This window comes from Lontra canadensis, unplaced genomic scaffold (assembly GCF_010015895.1).
Source record: "Lontra canadensis isolate GAN:19392208 unplaced genomic scaffold, GSC_riverotter_1.0 scaffold187, whole genome shotgun sequence".
Classification (NCBI taxonomy): Eukaryota; Metazoa; Chordata; class Mammalia; order Carnivora; family Mustelidae; genus Lontra; species Lontra canadensis.
The window spans coordinates 642,191-662,352 of record NW_022631181.1 but is presented as its reverse complement, the minus strand read 5'-3'; the positions used below and the strand labels follow the sequence as shown (position 1 = coordinate 662,352).

The window sequence follows — 20,162 nt, the reverse complement described above, 5'->3', positions numbered from 1 at the left end:
GGGGCTCATCCTACCCTATAAACCAAATCAAATGATGCTCAAGGAAGTTGGTGTTTCTTACCTGGAGAGAGCAGTGGGAGGGATGCCAGACTCACCTGCGGAAAGTATGGGCCATGAGGATTTCCCAAGCATGGATGAAGAAGTCGCCCTCTAAATTCCAGCCCAGGAAGGTATCCAAGAACTAGAAAAGATTGAACATATGTGCTTCTGTACAAAAGTATGTAATATACATATAACATACTGAAGAGAGGAGAGCTGGAAAACATACACCTGCTAGGGGAAGGACTTTTAATGTTACATATTGCTCTTGTATTTAATTTTTTTTACATTAATTGGATACCTACATACATATTCTCCCATACACACATACATTCATATACATTCCCACACACACTCACTCATTGATACACATCCTTAGTTGAGAACAAATGATTGAGGCTCCCCATAACTAGGCTGGTTTCCCCTCATTCAAACCCTTTTCGTTTTGTGGTTATTCTGTTCTCTTTGCAACCCACATTCCATTAAGTATTCTTTTGTTTGTCTACTTAACATCTTTCTGAAATGGGCTAAGACTACTCATTTCCCCTAATAATTTTCCTTACTGTGTGGACAAGTTAAGCAAGAACCGTATTTCCTTGTCTTTTGGGTTTTTCTTTCCCCATAATACTATATATGATAATATTTATTTTGGGGACACCTGGGTGGCTCAGTTGTTAAGCATCTGCCTTCTGCTCAGGTCATGATCCCAGGGTCCTGGGATCGAGCCCCGCATCGGACTCTCTGCTCAGTGGGAAGCCTGCTTCTCCCTCTCCTACTCCCCCTGCTTGTGTTCCCTCTTTCGCTGTCTCTCTCTGTCAAATAAATAAATAAAATCTTCAAAAAATATTTATTTTGTTTAGGGATTACCTAAAAATAAATTTTTGCCCTTGAGTACTTTCCTATTAAAGTTTAACGTATGGAAAATGTGTACAAATTGTAAAAGTACAGCCTGATGAATTTTCATAGTGAATTCCCAAGTGTAACCAGCATGCAGATCAAAAAGTGAATGTTCTCCTCTCTTCCTTTCCAGAGACAACTGACCACTAGCCTAAGTTTTAACAACATAGATTAGTCTCAACTGTTCTCAAATTTTGTATAAATGCAATCATACAGTGTGTACTTTTTTGGGCTTTTTTTACTCATCTTTTAAAAAAAATTTTTTAAGCTTTTATTTATTTGAAAGAGAGAGAAAGAGAGAGAGAGAGAGCATGAGAGGGGGAGGGGCAGAGGGAAAAGCAAACTCCCCACTGGACTTGATCCTGGGACTCCAGAATCATGACCTGAGCCGAAGGCAGTTGCTTAACCAGCTAAGCCACCCAGGCATCCCTCATCTTTTTCTTTTAAAGATTTTATTTTTAAGTCACCTCCACACCCAGTGTGGGGCTTGAACTCACAACGAACAAGAATTGCATGCTCCACTGACTGAGTCAGCCATTAAAAGTACACAATTCCGTGCTTTTTGGCATATTCATACAGTCATGTAATCATCATCATGATAAATATATTTTAGGACATTTTCACCAACACCGCCTCCAAAAAGAAAACCCATTAGTAATCACTCCCCATTTTCCCTCAGTCCACCACCCTCCCCACTGCCCTAGGCAACCACGAATCTACTTTTTGTCTTTGTTGGATCTGCCCATTCTGGATCTTTCATGTAAATGGAATCCTGCGACATGAGGTCTTTTGTGACTGGTGTCTTTGAGTCAGCATTGTGTTTTCAGGATTCAGCCATGTTGAAACTTGTATCTGTACTTCATGTCTTTTTGTAGCTAGGTACTATTCCATTGTGTGTTTTGTTTTTAATGCAGAAAAACATCCTTGTGGATTATGGACTCCGAAGAATCACATTCCTGATTGCCCAAGAGGTCAGTGCGATTCTCAGTACGACCCTATAATGTATGATAACATTCCTCAAGACTCAGTCCTGTTGATTTGGTGATTACTCTGTCGATGGGGGTGGAAGAGAGCAATTGCTGAAAAAGAGAAGGCTTTCCAAATGATTCATGCTAGAAGCAGATGGGTTATGGTTAAAAAAAATTACAAAACAAGTATATCAGTATTTAAATGAATCTGAGTTGATTTCATTGTTTTTTGTATGGATTTCTTTTGCAGAAAGAATTTCCCAAGTTTTTCACGTTTAGAGCAAGAGACGAGGTATGACATAGAGCAGTAGTACTGTTCTCACTTCCCTGACGTCTTTGCTCTTCAGGAAGAGTATAGTCCCCAGTCCTTAAGGTATCCCTGTATTATAGAACATGTAACTGATGTGTAGCCGCCAGCCTTCCTCTGGGATTGTGTTTCCCTGTGGAGCTCAATAGGACCCCAGGATTCCCATCCTTTCGGCCTTTACTCCGGTGTCTCCCTTATCTGGATCACTTTTGTCCTCAGATGGCTCCCCCAACCTCATTTTTTTATGTTCTTGCAGGCTGGGTCCCTATATTTATAAACAAAGTTTGCTTGGGATGCAGCCACACCTGCTTGATCTGCTGTGGTCTGCTGTGGCTTTCTCGTGCTGGTGGCAGAGATGGCATGGCTGTGACCGACCGTGTGGCCCACCAGCCTCACATGTTCCCTCTCTGGCCCTTTAAGAAAAGCTTTGCTGGTCCCTGCTTTAGAACAGATGGGCTTCTTCCCAGCGCAGACTCTAGACTCCATCCTCTTCAGTAGCTTGTAGTTGAATTTATCCAAAGCCTTTCAGTTCTAATTCAGACCCATCCTTCGGTGAGGGTCTTCATTTTCTCTCCACTTCAATCTCCAGCACTGTCGCTTCCTTTGGGGGACCCGTCTCCACAGAGAAATCGGCAGTTAGTGACTTCTTGAGAGGTACTCTTTGTGACGAGCAGAGGCTGGTTGTCCTGGCAGGTGCTGGGGACTGGGTAGGCTCACCCCAGAGCCAAGAGGCTTGGGCCAGCGTATGCAGGATCCGCGGGGCTCGAGGCTCTCCTCTGGACCTTCCCAAACCCCAAATCCCCGAGCCCTGGGGTTGCTCACAGGTGACGTGATGAAGGCTGCCCACCCTGGTGCAAAAGCCGCAAACACAGGCGGTCTGCAAGACAGGGCATGGACCCAGCAGGCACACAGCCCAGGGTCCCATTCCGTGTGTGTCTGTGTGTCTGTCTGTCTCTGTGCCCTGGCTGGCCCTGCAGTTTGCAGAAGATCGCATTTACCGTCACCTGGAGCCCGCCCTGGCCTACCAGCTGGAGCTCAGTCGGATGCGCAGCTTCGATCTGACCGCGGTGCCCTGCGCCAACCACAAGATGCACCTGTACCTGGGCGCTGCCAAAGTGAAAGAAGGGGCAGAAGTGACAGACTACAGGTTCTTCATCCGGGCCATCATCAGGCACTCGGACCTCATTACAAAGGTAAGATGCCACCGAACACTTCTTTCTCCCTCTGAGCCTCTCACTCGTCTGTCGGCCTGCCCTTCACTGCGTCCCCGCTCTGTACTGGGGACCGTGGGGTGCGCCCTTGTGACCCCCGTCTGGCCAGCACGGGGGAGGCTGACAGCAAAGTGGTTTCTGTGCGCGTCCCGGCTGACAGCACATGGACGTGCTTCTTGTGTCCCACGGATCTGTCTGCATGAGAAGGGAGTTGAGAAGAGAGATACCAGTGTATTAAAGGAGTTTCTTGTATCTGCTTATTGAGTGCCATGATCACTTTTCATCGTTTCTTGCATTCAGACACATTACCTATGATTATATTGTGGACTTTTCAAACAGTATTGAGAACTACTTTTTTTTTTTTTTAAGATTTTCTTTATTTATTTGAGAGAGAGAGAAAGAGCATGTATAGAGGGGAGGAGCAGAGGGAGAGGGACAAGGAGACTCCCTGCTGAGCAGGGAGCCCGATGTGGGACTCCATCCCAGGACCCCAGGATCATGACCCGAACTGAAGGCAGATGCTTAACCAACTGAACTACCCAGGTGCCCCACAGTGAATTCTGTTTTTTTTTTAATTAAAGATTTTATTTATTTCAGAGCAAGAGTGTGTAAATGCAAGCAGGAGTAGGGGGAGGGGCAGAAGGAGAAGCAGACACCCCGCTGAGCAGGGATCCTGACTTCCAGGCTGGATCCCAGGACTCTGGGATCATGACCTCAGCTGAAGGCAGATGCTTAACCCAGTGAGACACACAGGTGCCCCTACTGGCCAGATCCTTGAAGCTCTCATCTCTCGTGGTAATGGAGATGATTGATTTCATGCTCTGTCCTTGCATGGATGTACCTACCGTGTGTATAATTTTTTTTCCCAAATCCTCTACTGATGGATGTGAAGCTAATGTCAGTTTTTGGTGACCTCAGTCAATGAGATATTTTAATGGGTTTTATTATTTTCAGGTACAATAAGGCCTGTACTTACTAACAGGTTAGAAGACAGTTGCCACCAAAAAGATTGTCACTCTCAGATTCCAAGAGGAGGGGGCATATCATCCCAAGGGGAGGCACGTGGGATGTGGGGAGGCAGGGGAGGAGAGGGAAATGGGGTAAGAGTCCTTGTTGTGATTTCTGCAGGAAAGAACAACCAGTGAGGCAGGATAGTCAGGCTTGGGATTGGCTAGTCTGAATAATTCCAGTGGGTTCTGGAGCTCAGGGACTGTCTCTAGGTGTCTGGTACCTGGGCCTGGGGTGAGTAGGGCAGGTGGATAGTGACCTGGGACCTGAGAAGCCCAGAGAGGAGGTGTGTGCTCTGGATTGGCTGGTTTGCCTGTGAAAACCACACTCAGGGGTGAGTCGTTTACCATCTCTAGGAATTGGCCACCCTGGGAGGGGCAGTCCCTCCAGTTTCAGGAAGGCCCAGTGGTCAGAGCATCCCAATAGAGAAAATGCAAAACTTGGTAAATATCTTGGAGGTATAACTATAATAGACTATAAAAAGCCTTGGAGGTAGGGCTCTACCCTTCTCTTCTGCCACACTTTCTGAAGGAGGGGAAATTCTTTCCTCTCTCTGTTCTCTCTGAGGCTCCGTTTCTACCCGCGGGCCTCTTCTTTTACCCTCTGTTCCCCTCCCCCCAATTTGGCAGGAAGCCTCCTTTGAGTACCTGCAGAATGAGGGTGAGCGTCTGCTCCTGGAGGCCATGGACGAGCTGGAGGTGGCGTTCAACAACACCAACGTGCGCACCGACTGCAACCACATCTTCCTGAACTTCGTGCCCACCGTCATCATGGACCCCTCCAAGGTTGCACCTCTGGGGAAGCTCTGCGTTCAGCTCTTACAGGGGCCTATGGCACTTGGCATGCCTTGCTGCTTTGGGGTCTTGTCTCCTTGCTCTCAAGACCTCTAAGTTCTAGGACATGCATGTACATGTTTGAGCCTCCATTGCTGTGGGTGAACAACCTTCTGTCATTTAATTCCAGGGCCATATTTTTGCCACCACCCTTAGGATCATCCTTGTTCTGATGGTCACCCTCCATGGACAGCATACTTCCCTTTTAGGATGACATGCATGCCCAAAGTGTCTTGCAAAACAAAATGTCATCCCTGGTTCCTGGCTCTTTTGGGGAGTGCATGTGGGAGGGAAGGGGGAAGCTCCAATGGCTGGTTCTTCATGAGTAGGCAGAGTTGATGATGGTGATTCTGGGGTGAAAGAAGTCTTGGGTCATCAGTTTGGCATCCATGGGGTGCACAGGGCCCATGCTGATGCCCAAACTCCACCAACCCACATAGTTCCCAGAAGAGAAAATGCAAACATTTGGGCTTCGTGGTGGAGGTAAACATGATGTAACGTAGGTACAGTAGCTCTCTCGCTTACCAGCCTCTGTCTGTCACCAGAGTATAAAAGTGCTGGCCTTTCCATGTAATTATGAGGATGAAAGGAGATGATGCTCCTGACATGCTTAGCATGGCGACTCTGGTTATTATTGGCTAATAGTTGTTGGATACGTACTGTGTCCCGGTATTTTGCGTTCAGCATATGTCATCGTTCCCATGTTATCAGTGCTAGAACTATTTATTACAAGTGTGCACAGAATGGGCCCTGAGATTGGAATTGCTATCATTTGGGGCAGATCGAGGAGTCCGTGCGTTCCATGGTTATGCGCTATGGCAGTCGGCTGTGGAAACTCCGTGTGCTGCAGGCTGAGGTCAAGATCAACATCCGCCAGACCACCACTGGCAATGCTGTTCCCATCCGCCTGTTCATCACCAATGAGTCGGGCTACTACCTGGACATCAGCCTCTACAAAGAAGTCACTGACCCCAGATCTGGAAATGTAAGGCTGGGAGGCTGGGGCAAGGGGTGCCACAGATAATCCAAGTCAGAGCAGAGGCAGAGCAAATCTGCTCCCGAGAGCAAGACACAGGCTAAAATGCTACTTGGTGGCTGTCATGCCAGCCATGATGGGTTGGGGTAGCTCCTCTGAGTTTACAATAAATGTTAGCTTCTGAATCCCAGTTGTTATTGATCTCAAGTTTAATCTGTTTTTAGGACCATATTTGGGAAAAGATGTGGAATACCATGGTTGATTATAATGCAGCTCCTAGGTCGGTTCACTTAGGGAAATGGGTGTCTTTTCCCCAACCATGTTTAAGAACACGTTTGTCAACTGAATCAAATATCCTGTTGACTTCCATTTTTAAATATATAACTCTTTAAATGATTAAAGACTCAGGAAGTTAGAAAAATAGTACTGAAGGAAAAAAGATGCTCCAGAGAGTTCCCATGTACCCTTCACCTGACTTCCCCCAATGATAACAACATAACCACGGGACCTTGTTAAAATAGGAAATTGACATTGGTACAGTACTATTAACTCAAATGGGGACTTTATTCAGATCTCACCAGTATTTGTGCACTCATGTTTGGGTGTGTGTGTGTGTGTGTGTGTGTGTGTAAAGTACTATGATAGTCACATTTTTGGAGCTATGCTCCCACACCTGCCACTGTCCCTTCTTGTTCTGATTGCCCACAGTGGCAGAGAAAAGATTAGCTCTGTGAGGCACTTACTTTGTTATGTGATGTGACATGTCATGTGATGTGACATGATTTGTGACATGATTTGAGGAGAGTAGGATTAAAAGGGACAAGAATATGCTTCTCTGAAAGTTCCCTCCTTTACTCTGTTTTTCTGTCTTCCTTTCCAGATCATGTTTCACTCCTTTGGTGACAAACAGGGACCCCAGCACGGGATGCTGATCAACACTCCCTATGTCACCAAGGATCTGCTTCAGGCCAAGCGATTCCAGGCCCAGTCCCTGGGCACCACCTACGTCTATGACTTCCCAGAGATGTTCAGGCAGGCAAGTCCTACAGCTTTGCTATACCATCCCGGGTGCCCTTAGGGAGTCCACCAGCCCCCCAGCCCCTATCCTTAGTTACTCTTCTGAAGACCCCAAGTTGGAAGAATGAGGTCTACTTGGAGAAAAAGAAATCAATATTGGAATTGCCTTCCTAATATTTTTCCTAAAATGAACCCATTTTCTTCCCAATGATTAAAAGTAATATAACATGGAAACTTTGGAAACTAAAGGAGCATGGAAAAAAGGAAAACGTGGCTCATCATTCCATGTCCTAAAGACACATTGCTTAATATTTTGATGTGTTTCTTGCTGGTTTTTTTTTCTTTTCTTTTAAGATTCATTTATTTATTTCAGAGAGAGAGAGAGCATGTGAGCAAGGGAGAGGGGCAGAGACAGAATCTCAAGCAGACTTTGTGCTGAGCCCAGAGCCAGATGTGGGGCTGGATCTCACAACCCTGAGATCATGACCTGAGCCAAAATCAAGAAAGAGTCAGACACTTAACCAACAAAGCCACCCAGGTGCCCTTTCCTCTGGGTTTGTTTGTTTGTTTGTTTTTTTAAAAGATTTTATTTATTTATTTGACAGACAGAGAGATCACAAGTAGGCAGAGCAGCAGGCAGAGAGAGGGAAGCAGGCTCCCTGCCAAGCAGAGAACCCAATGCAGGGCTCGATCCCAGGACCCCGGGATCATGACCCGAGCTGAAAGCAGAGGCTTAACCCACTGAGCCACTCAGGCACCCCTCCTCTGGGTTTTCTAACACTCACTTAAGTTCCTGCCACATGCCTGACTCCATTCTAAGGGCAGGTAGCCTGTGAGGAAGAGGGTGAAGTCATTCACTGCTTTGAGGAATTTTTAGTCTACTTTTAAAAAAATAGTGTCTTGGGTTTTCCTGAATATTAAAGTATTCATTGGAAAATAGGACTCAGTAAATAAAATTCCACCCTTACATAATCTATTCACCATTGATGACTACAGTAACATTTTGGTGTTTCCTTGAAGTATTGTTACTATGCCTTTATTTTTTTATGTAGTAGGGCCTTTCAGGGACACTGAACAGGCTGGCACTGGTGACATGGATATCTGTTTACATCCCTTCCATTGCCTTGTAAATGATGTTCATGAATCTGTGATCATGGACCTTCCACTGTAGGCAGGAAAGCCTCAGTTCACTTCAGGCATAGGAGAGGTAGCATGGTAGGAAAAGCCGCTATTTGCAGTCACTCAGACATGGGTTTCGTTTCTGGAACTGTCCTTTGCTTTCTGTGTATCCTTGGGCAAGTTCCTTCACCTCTCTGGGCTAATTTCCTCCTCTGTAAAGTGAGGGTATAATAGTACCTCCTATGCAAAGTTAATTGTGAGGAATATATATAAACTATTTATAGTTAAGTAGGTACTTAATTAAATAGAAACTTGTATGATTAAGAATATCATTTATCCTTTTACCTTTGACCTCAAGGGCCATAGGATAAGAAGAAGACAAATCAGGAACAAATCCATCCCTTTTCTTTTACATAAAGAAACATAATACTATGGAAAATACTATTTGAAAACTTAGACAAAAGAAAATTTCCAAGAAAAATATATCTTATCAAAACTGACTCAAGAAGAAATAGGAAATATAAATAATTAGCATTAATGAAATTGAATAATAGTTCAAAAAAAATCTGTCCACTAAAATTGGGAGCAGGTGGCTTTACAATTTCTATCTAGTCTTTAAAGAACAGATAATTCCCTTTGTGTATTGATTGTTTGGAGAGTAGGAAAAAACAAAGGGAATGCTTCTTCACTCATTTTATCAGGTTACTGTTACCTTAATATGAATCCAGATTAGAACATTAGAAGAAGGAAAATTGGTTGTCTCATTTATGCATATGGACACAAAAATTATAAATAAAATATTAGTAAATGAAATCCAGTAATGATATATTTTTTTATTGGACTAAGTAGGATTTATCCTGTTCATATGATTTGATATTAGGAAGTCTATTAATGTAACTTAGACTAATAGAGAAGAAAAAATTTAAATTTGTCAATAGATGCAAAAAAGTATTTGTGAAGATAGTTTCTGTTCATACTAAAAACTTTAAATGAGGGACGCCTGGGTGGCTCAGTTGGTTAAGCAGCTGCCTTCGGCTCAGGTCATGATCCCAGTGTCCTGGGATCGAGTCCCACATTGGGCTCCTTGCTCGGCAGGGAACCTGCTTCTCCCTCTGCCTCTGCCTGCCTCTCTGTCTGCCTGTGCTCACTCACTCTCTCTCCCTCTGTCCCTGACAAATAAATAAATAAAATCTTTAAAAAAAAAAAAACAAACTTTAAATTAACTAAGAATAGAAGGGAATTTATCTCTATAAAAGACAGTAATCTAAAACTAATAGCACTTAATGGTGAAATAAATGTTAGATAGATACAGGACAGATATATCCATTATTACCATATCTATTCAACATTTTTTATTGGAGTTTCTGGCCAGTGCAATTAGGCAAGAAAAAGAAATAAAAGGTGTAAAGATTGAAATGCAAAAGAAAATAAGAAAAATGGTGTTTTTGCAGATATTATAAATGTCTATATAAGAAATGTAAGAATGTACAGAACCAATGAAATAATATAGCAAGATTGCTAGATACACGATCAGTGTACAAAACTTAACTGCATTCTCATCGACCAGCAGAAACTGTAAAATGTAGTCGGAAAAAAATACTGTTTACAACAGTAAAAGCAAGTATAAGTTTACTTGTGAATAAGTCAAAAAACATACAAAGCCTTTATGGAGGAAATTTTAAAATTTTCTTGAAACACTTTAAGCCTAAAGAAATGGAGGGGTTTATCATGCTCATGAATGATGGGAAGATTCAATATTGTAAAGCTATTAGTTCTGCCCAAATCAATACATTCAGTATAATTCCAAAGTTTTTTAGTGAAACTTAAAAATTCATAGGGAAAAGCAAAAGCTTATGAATAGCAAAAACAATACTGAAAAAGAGCAAAGAGGACTCGTCTTAGCCAGTGTCACTACTTGTTTTAAAGTAACAGTACTTACTACAGTGTGTTGTAATAGAGCTAGATGAGTAGACCAGTACAACAGCACAGAGCCTGGCACCTGTGTGGCTCAGTCGGTTAAGCATCTACCTTCAGCTGAGGTTATGATCCTGGGATCCTGGGATCGAGCCCCATGTTGGGCTCCTGCTCAGTGGGGAATCTGCTTCTCCCTCTTCCTCCTCCTCTCCCTCCTGCTCATGCTCTCTGTCTCTCTCTCTCAAATAAATAAATAAAATCTTAAAAAAAAAAAAAAAAAGAATAGCACAGAGCCTGAAATCAGACCCACTAGCGGAGACTTGACAGAATGCAGAGGTGGGATGATGAATTAAGGGAATCAACTTCACTAGAAGGTAAGGTATGCCCCTTTTATCCATGGCTTTGCTTTCCATCATTCCACTTACCTGTGGTCAGCTGCCATCTGGAAGCAGATGATCCTCCTTCTGACGTATGCTCAGAAGGTCAGTGTTAGCCTAAGACTCCGTCACATTGCCTACATCATGCCCCTCACTTTGTCTTGGCATGTAGGCATTTTTTTTTAAAGATTTTATTTATTTATTTGACAGACAGAGATCACAAGTAGGCAGAGAGGCAGAGCAGAGAGCCCGACTCCCTGCTGAGCAGAAAGCCCGACTCAGAGCTCGATCCCAGAACCCTGGGATCATGACCCGAGCCAAAGGCAGAGGCTTTAATCCACTGAGCCACCCAGGCACCCCATTATCATGTAGGCATTTGATCATCTCCCATCATCACAAGATGAAGGGTGGGTTTAATGCAGTAAGACATTTTGAGGGAGAGAGAGACCATGTTCACATAACTTTTATTATAGTGTATTGTTATAATTGTTCTTTTATTAGTATTATTTTACTATGCCTAATTTATAAATTAAGCTTTATCCTGGGTACATACATATAGAACAAACCATAGTACGTAGAGGGTTCAGTCCTGTTGGAGGTTTCAGGCCTCCACTGGGTGTCCTGGAGCATTTCCCCCACAGGTAAGGGAGGGCTCACCTAATTGGAAAAAGCAAATCTTGATTTCTACCTTATCTAGTATACAGAAGTAAGTTTCAAGAGGCTTAAAGTCACTTAGAGTCAGTTAAAAGCTTCCACTGTACTGGAAAAGACCCATAAACTTGACTATATTAAAATTTTGAAGTTCTTTATGCAAAAAATGAAAGATGAGCCCCAGACGGGGAGAATATGTCCCAGTGCCTGGCACTAGCAACGGACTACTACTAGATTGTCTAAAGAGCACTAGTCAATTAGAGAAAAACAAAGCTACAGAAAATATGAGCAGGAGTTATAAACAGGAGGAAATTGGCAAAAAGGAAACTCACATGGTCAGTATACATATTCAGAGGCTCTCACCTTCCTAATAATCAATGAAGTATGGCTTAGTTCCCCAATACCCATACCCAGCAGACGGATAAACGTGAAAATATTTGACAAAACTAAGTATTGGCAAGCATATGGAGAAAAGGAGTTCTTATCCTTGCTTTCTGGGACTGTAAAGCATTTTGAAAAACTGAGAGAGCAGTTTGATAATATTGAGTGAACTTGAAGCTTCACAAACCCTATGACCCAGCAATCCCACTCCTAGGTACTCCCCTGATGAGAGTCTTATCCACATTTATAAGAAGAGACCATCAGGATCTCATTACAGGGGTGCCTGGGGGGGTCCATCAAATGTCTGACTGCAGCTCAGGTCATGATCTCAGGGTCCTGGATTGAGCCCCACGTCAGGCTCCACACTAAGCAGGGAATCTGCTTGTCCCTCTCCCCCTCCCTCCACTCATGCTAGCTCTCTCTCTCTCTCAAATAAAATCTTAAAAAAAAAAAATGCTTATTACAGCCCTATTAATACTGTAGGATTGGAAGCAGCCTAAACGTTCCTTAAAAAGGGTTATGAATAGGTAAGTTGTGATCTACTCACGTCATGGAAACTGAATAGCAGAGAAAATGAATAGAGTTAAATTTCTCAGCGTGGATAAATCTCTCAAACACATGGGGGAGCCAAAAGGGCAAGGTACAGAAGGGTGTGTCCATCACAGGACTGTTTATTTAAAGTGTAAGCCCTGTTGGGGGACGCCTGGCTTGCTCAGTTGGAAGAACATTCGACTCTTGGTCTTGGGGTATGTGGGTACGCACATGGGGTGTAGAGATTGCTTAAAAATAAAATCTTAAAAATTAAGTTTAAGGGGCGCCTGTGTGGCTCAGTGGGTTGGACCTCTGCCTTGGGCTCAGGTCATGATCTCAGGGTCCTAGGACTGAGTCCTGCCTCGGGCTCTCTGCTCAGCAGGGAGCCTGCTTCTCCCTCTCTCTGCCTGCCTCTATGCCTACTTGTGATCTCTCTCTCTGTCAAATAAATAAATAAAATATTTTAAAAAAATTAAGGGGCGCCTGGGTGGCTCAGTGGGTTAAGCCTCTGCCTTCTGCTCAGGTCATGATCTCAGGGTCCTAGGACTGAGTCCTGCATCGGGCTCTCTGCTCAGCGGGGAGCCTGCTTCCTCCTCTCTCGCTGCCTGCCTCTCTGCCTACTTGTGATCTCTCTCTCTGTCAAATAAATAAACAAAATCTTGTAAAAAAAAATTAATTTAAGTCATGTCTCTACATCCCGCGTGGGGCTCAAACGCACAACCCTAAGATCAAGAGTTGCACACCTTCCAGCTGAGCCAGCCAGGTGCCCCTGTGTGTTTAAAATTTATGCCTCTATAACAAAAGGCATAAAAACACGCACAGGACCAGTGGACACTAAATTCAAGACAATGGTTATCTGGGCTTGGGGAGGGGGTACACCAGGGACTTCAACTGCATTTCTCTTATTCCTTTAAAAAAAAAATTCATAAGCGGCCACGAAGAAATTATGATTTGAGAAAACCACCAGATAGGGGCGTGGGTGTTGCTTATTCTGCATGTTTTTCTGTGTGCTTTCAATAGTTCATAATTTATTTTTTTAAAGATTTATTTGATAGAGAATGAGCGAGAGAGAGAGCGCATAAGCAGAGGGAGCAGCAGGCAGAGGGAGAAGCAGACTCCCCACTGAGCAGGGAGCTCGATGCTGGGCTGGATCCCAGGACCCTGAGATCATGACCTGAGCCCAAGGCAGAGGCTTAATCGACAGCCACTCCCAGGAGCCTCCATCCATAGTTCATAATTTAAAGAGAGGAAGAACCAGAAAATGTGCCTCCCTAATGAGGACTTTGGGTTTTCTCTTTCTTTCCCTATCCCCAGGCTCTCTTTAAACTGTGGGGCACCCCAGACAAGTACCCCAAGGACATCCTGACATACACTGAACTTGTGCTGGACCCCCAGGGCCACCTAGTGGAGATGAACCGCCTTCCTGGGGGTAATGAGGTAGGAAATCCGTGGAGTGTGACCCCTGGCTGGACTCATCCTTTCAAAAAACACCCTGCCCCCCACTCCTGAAGAAACAAGCCATGTTTCCTTGTGCATTCATCTCCTTGGCAGGTGGGCATGGTGGCCTTCAAAATGAGGTTCAAGACTCCAGAGTATCCGGAAGGGCGGGACGTGATTGTCATCAGCAATGACATCACGTTCCGAATTGGGTCCTTTGGCATGGGAGAAGACCTCCTGTACCTGCGGGCATCAGAGATGGCCCGGGCAGAGGGCATCCCCAAAATCTACCTCGCAGCCAACAGTGGGGCCGGTATTGGCCTTGCAGAGGAGATCAAGCACATATTCCAGGTGGCTTGGGTGGACCCAGGAGACCCCAACAAAGTATGTCCCCAAACCAGCATGGTGATGTGATGCCCCACAGTGGGGGTGATAGTGCCCATGGGGTGGGGGAGCGGGGCGGGAAGAATCTTGGTGCACTTTGCACATAAAGCACAGATACACATGTACAGCACAGAAAAGACGTATGGTAGATCGATCTTAAAATTTCTCGGACGGGAGTGGCGATCAGGAAAAAAGTGTCTGGAAAGGCGCCTGAGGGGAATAATAACAACGAGAAGTTTATAAACACAGAGCTAATGTAGCCTGAGCATCCCCTGAATGTGGCGTACAGTAAGGAGGCAAATGTGGGTAAGGCTGGGTTTCTGGCCGCAGGAGATTCTCAGAAATCATCTGGGAAATGGAGAGACACTAGCCACAATAAAACACACGACGAATGAGCGAAAAGATCACATTTTGTGATGTGGAAATGCAGGGGACAGGTCTTTTCTGCAGTCAGAGCAGGTGTCCTCCAGGTGGTGGCATTGCCTCTGCCAAAGGTGGGCAAAAATTATTCTTTTTTTTTTTTTTTTAAGATTTATTTATTTATTTATTTGACAGAGAGAGATAGATCACAAGTAGGCAGAGAGGCAGGCAGAGAGAGGGGGAAGCAGGCTCCCTTCTGAGCAGAGAGCCCGATGTGGGGCTTGATCCCAGGACCCCGGGATCACGACCCAAGCCAAAGGCAGAGGCTTAACCCACTGAGCCACCCAGGCGCCCCCCAAAATTATTCTTTTCATGTAAAAAGCATATATACATATGTACACACACGTGTACATGCAGGTGTATACACAATGCATATACACGTGGTACATAAATTATATGACAAAATTTTGTGGAGGGAGCTGGCAATAAGGGGGAAAAAGTCAGAACAGACCCATTGGGGGAGCAGGGATGAAGAGGTGATTTGGAGAAAAAGGAGCTGATTCAGAGCAGGAGAAATGGGAGGTCGTGTGTAAGGACGAGTGGAAAGTGCTTGGCACTGATCAGACCTTCAGTCTGTAGCTGTTATTGATATGGAATTAACGTCAGACATGCCAGTGGTGCTGTTAACACATGGTTAACTCATTATTAACATCTGCCCCTACAGTATTAACATTTTAAAAAAACAAACAGTGGCTGTCTAGTGCAGAGAACTGGATTCACAGCCTCACTGGTGTATATTTCTTTAAGGGATTTAAGTACTTGTACCTGACCCCCCAAGACTACACCACAATCAGCTCCCTGAATTCTGTCCACTGTAAACACATCGAGGAAGATGGAGAATCCAGGTCAGTAAGTTATCAGGTAGCTCCTTCCTTTTGCCTGTGGTTGATTTCAGCTACTGACGGGTAGTCCCTCTCTTTGCCTCCGGGCTTGTGGGTGATGTTTTCAAACAGGATGATGGTGTTTGTACAGTGGGATCGCCGGGTCTTCCGGACACTGGGGACTAAGACATGTGGGGCTTTCTTCAGGGTGAGCCCATCCTTGCCATCCAGAGTGAGTCGTGGCTTTCACAAATACAGTACCTCACCTGGGAAAGAGTTAGCTTGGATTCCCGTGATGTCCCTAGAGCTGCAAGGTTACATCTATGACCAAATTAGCCTAGCTGATGCAGCAGCGATTTGGAAAGCTGGGAAGGTGTAGGCAGGGAAGGGGTCTGCTCTGTGAGGAGGTCCAAGGTTGCCAGCTGTCTTTTCTAGGGAATGTTGTGGGGTTTTGTTTTTGTTTTTTTTCTTCCCAATGAAGTTGACAAAGTCATAATTTCCCAGGCTAGGTTTTCTGGAACGTTAGTTGGTGATACATTGTGGGGGATGGTGAAGAGCCAAGTACATTGAGAAACCCTGGGTTTAAATGGGATCTAACAAGCATCTTTACTGCAGACCTTGTCAGAAGCTTTGACTGCAGCAGTGTCTTGTGAATCTGTAACAGGGGTTCGGCCGTACAGTGTTTCACTTCTAGGCCATAGAATCTTGACTGATTGTGAACTAAGCACCTTTCCTCGTCACTCTGTAGACCAAACTTTATTCTAGATTGTTTGTGGAGGTGTGTAGGGTGGGGGTGACCTTTCATTAGGACAGCATCCAAATAGGCAGACATCTTTGGTGGGAAGGGTGATAATTATAGATGCTGCACTTGCCCTTCTAGAAACTTCTGGGCCAATTATGAGGGACTTAGACCCCTTCTTTCATTTCCCCTCTGGCTGCTTTACCACCTTCTATTCCCTGACCTCGCTCATCACCCCTGCCCTGGGTTCTGGGGAAATATGTCAGCCTTGAACTTTCCTGGGCTAGAGCTCAGTCTTGAACCCATGTTTTGTTCATGAAGGTATGTCATCACAGATATTATCGGGAAGGACAGTGGTGTGGGCATAGAGAATCTCCGGGGTTCCGGCATGATTGCAGGGGAGTCTTCCCTGGCTTATGAAGAGATTGTCACCATCAGCTTGGTGAGTCTCCTGTTTTATTTCCTTTTCCTTTTCCACTTTGTCTCATGGAATCTTTAAAGCAGTCTCAGAAGAAAAGAGTCTTGTGTGCTCATCACACAGCTCCAGTGATTAGCAACATGTAGCCATATATATATATATATATATACATGTGTATATATATATATATATATATATATATATATACACATGTATATATATATATATTTAAGATTCATTTATTTATTTTAGAGAAGGGGGAGAGAGAGAGAGCAGGGGGGTAGGGGCAGAGGGAGAAGGAGAGAGAAACTCAAACTGACTCTGTGCTGAATGCAACCCTGACATGGGGCTTGATCTCATGACCCTAAGATCACGACCTGAGTAGAAACCGAGAGTCGGATGCCTAACTGACAGCACTACCCAGGCGCCCCTGTTTGTGCATATTTTTTTTTTAAGATTTTAATTATTTATTTGACAGAGACATGGCGAAAGAGGGAATACAAGCAGGGGGAGTGGGAGAAGGAGAAGGAAGCTTCCCGCTGGGCAGGGAGCCTAATGAGGGGCTCGATCCCAGGATCCTGGGATCATGACCTGAGCCGAAGGCAGATGCCTCACAACTGCACCACCTAAGCATCCCATGTTTGTGGGTATTTTAAAGCAAGCCCCCTGTCCTGTCTTACCACCTCTGGATGGCCCAGGGTGGATCTTTGCTAGATAAAGACCCCCAGATACACCGCTTTTTTACAGAATCACAGTGCTATTTTTACACCCATCATCATCCATGGCAAGTCTTTAATATCCTTGAAACATGGTTCACAGTCAGTTTTAACAATTATCAGAAAATGTATCTTTTTATAGTTGATGTGTTTGAATCATGGTCCAATCTTATCAAATTCAACACCCAAAAAACAAATAATCCAGTTAAGAAATGGGCAAGAGACATGAATAGATACTTTTCCAAAGAAGACATCCAGATGGCCAACAGACACGTGAAAAGATGCTCAACATCGCTCACCGTCAGGGAAATACAAATCAAAACCACGATGAAATACCACCTCACAACTGTCAGAATGGCTAAAATTAACAACACAAGAAACAGCAGGTGTTGGTGAGGATGTGGAGAAAGGGGAACCCTCTTATGCTGTTGGTGGGAATGCAAGCTGGAGCAGCCACTGGAGAACAGTTTGGAGGTTTCTCAAAAAGTTAAAAATAGAGCTACCCTATGACCCAGCAATCACACTACTAGGTATTTACTCAAAGCAGACAAAAATACAGATTTGAAGGGGCACATGCATCCCAATGTTTATAGCAGGAATGTCCACAATAGCCAAACTGTGGAAAGAGCCCCAGTGTCCATTGACTGATGAGTGGATAAAGAAGAGGTGGTATATTTATACAATGGATTATTGCTCAGCTGTCCAAAAGAAGGAAATCTTGCCATTTGCAAATGTATGGGTGGAGCTAGAGTGTATTATGCTAAGTGAAATAAGTCAGAGAAAGACAATTACCATATGATCTCAATCATGTGTAATTTAAGAAAGAAAATGGATGAACATATGGAAAGGGGAAAAAGAGGGGGAGAGGGAAACAAACCATAAGAGACTCTTAATGATAGAGAACAAACTGAGGGTTGATGGAAGGAGGTGGGTGGGGGATGGGCTGACTGGGGGATGGGCATTAAGGAGGGCACTTGTGATGAGCGGTGGGTATTGTCGGTAAGTGACGAATCCCTGAATTCTACTCCTGAAACCAGTATTTCACTGTAGGTTAACTAACTAGAATTTAAATTTTTAAAAAAGGTACTGAGTATTTAGGAGAATTTTTATCTGATTTTGATTGGCACAAAATGAATATCTCCCCTTTCCCTCCCTTAGCCTTTCCAGGAATATTTGCTCTTCCTAGTAATAGTACTACTCTTTCATGGTACACTGTCATTCAAGACCTTATCTTTACATTCCGTGTTGGATCTTCAGTTTCCAAGGTGGAAAATGCTGGCCATGGGTGTCTTCCTTAGGCTTGTTTTCTAGATTCCATTATATGTATTTCAAAATAAAAAATATATACCTTTGGATATATATATATATAAATAACTTACATATTATATATTCCAAAATCTATAAAGATATGTATATTTTTCTATATTCTAAAATAGATGTTTTATCTGTATCATATATAATTATATATGATATGTATATATAATTTTGAAATAGTTTATTATTATATATGATATATATGTATCACAGTATATAATATATATTATAATTATATGTATCCTATATAATATATATAATTATATATATCATATATGTATCATAAGTGTATATTTTATGTAATGATATATATATATATATAAAATTTTGAAATAGTTTGCAACTCACTAGAAGTTACAAGGCAGTACAGAGAGGTCCCCTGTCCCCCTCATTTAGTGTCCCCCGTAACAGTATCCTACGTAACCACAGTACATTACCAAGACCAAGACATTGATATTGGCTCAGCACCCTTACCTTGGTATAGACCTCACTCCGATTTCACCAGTTTCGCCCTGGCTCCTAGGCATCCCTTGGTTGTATGAGAGGCTACATTGGCTCGGAAGAGCTACATATAAGAGCTAGGCCTTGGATGAAGCAAGAACCAGAACATTCCATGTCTGCTATCTGGCCTCACCACACTCTTCTTTGTTAACCACATTCTTTCCGGAAGCCAGGGTCAGGTGAGCCTGAAGAACTGGCTTGTGCCCATGCTGTTTGGTCACCAGTCAGGTCACCGGTGGCCAGGCTGTAGCTTCCATGTGTGCCCGGTGGGTTCCTGGCCTGTCCTCCCCACACCCCCGCTGTGGGGAGTGGGGCATGCCTGCCTCAGGAATTCAGCAGGGGCCCCATCTCCGTCTCCACAGGTGACCTGCCGAGCTGTGGGGATCGGGGCCTACTTGGTGAGGCTGGGCCAGCGAGTCATCCAGGTGGAAAACTCTCACATTATCCTGACGGGAGCCAGCGCGCTAAACAAGGTGAGTGGGTGGGGCAGGAACAGGGGGTGGCGGCTGTGGGTGATGGGGACTCACTGTAACCTTTCCACTGTCTCCTGATGGAGGCCTTTTCTCAGCATGAAACCAGTGTCCTTCCACTGATGTACAGCTCTTTTTCCAGTTTGCACTTGTCTTGTTCTCTCCTGAGTCAAAAAAAACTTGTTTCACTTTATTTTGTTTTTTAAAGATTTTATTTGTTTGAGAGAGAGGGAGCCTTGAGATCATGATCTGAGCCAAAGGCAAACTCTTAACCCACTGAGCCACCAGGGCGCCGTGAGCCAAAAAAAAATTTAAAAAAAGAAATACTAGGCTCTTGTGGTAGAACTCTCTTGTGTACTGCCATTTAAATATTTAAAAATTATTAACGTGGCATTACATGTTACAGAAAACTGGAAAGAGGCACTCCACTCCCCAAAAGTAATTTTGCTCCTATTAAAATTTTAGTGTATTTCCTTCTTGTCTTCTGTCTGCCTGACTCCTGGTGAATGTGGAGTTTGGTATTCTGCTGTTCTCACTGTATTGAAACATACCCCCAAGTGGCTGTAAAGCCTTCGTAAGGTAATGTCTGATAGAATCCCACTGAAGTTCTCAAAGTCTGGTCCCCAGACCCGCCGCAGCAGCAGCTTCCCCCGGGAGCCCGTTAGGAAAGCAGATTCTCGGGCCTCGGTGCCGACGTGCCGAATCAGAAACGC

At 44.1% G+C, this 20,162-nt stretch overlaps 1 protein-coding gene across 4 annotated transcripts in view; it reads left to right on the top strand.

Moving 5' to 3' along the window:
• Positions 1-20,162, top strand: part of ACACB (acetyl-CoA carboxylase beta) — a 117,469-nt gene that overhangs the window by 85,996 nt on the left and 11,311 nt on the right. For all 4 annotated transcript variants that reach the window (XM_032847433.1, XM_032847435.1, XM_032847434.1 and 1 more), the window contains 11 exons: positions 1,851-1,907; positions 2,155-2,196; positions 3,189-3,404; positions 5,060-5,215; positions 6,045-6,248; positions 7,120-7,275; positions 13,544-13,666; positions 13,781-14,050; positions 15,218-15,315; positions 16,352-16,472; positions 19,342-19,452. In XM_032847433.1, the coding sequence (XP_032703324.1) occupies positions 1,851-1,907; positions 2,155-2,196; positions 3,189-3,404; positions 5,060-5,215; positions 6,045-6,248; positions 7,120-7,275; positions 13,544-13,666; positions 13,781-14,050; positions 15,218-15,315; positions 16,352-16,472; positions 19,342-19,452 (1,554 nt within the window). The remainder of the gene's footprint in view (positions 1-1,850; positions 1,908-2,154; positions 2,197-3,188; positions 3,405-5,059; positions 5,216-6,044; positions 6,249-7,119; positions 7,276-13,543; positions 13,667-13,780; positions 14,051-15,217; positions 15,316-16,351; positions 16,473-19,341; positions 19,453-20,162) is intronic.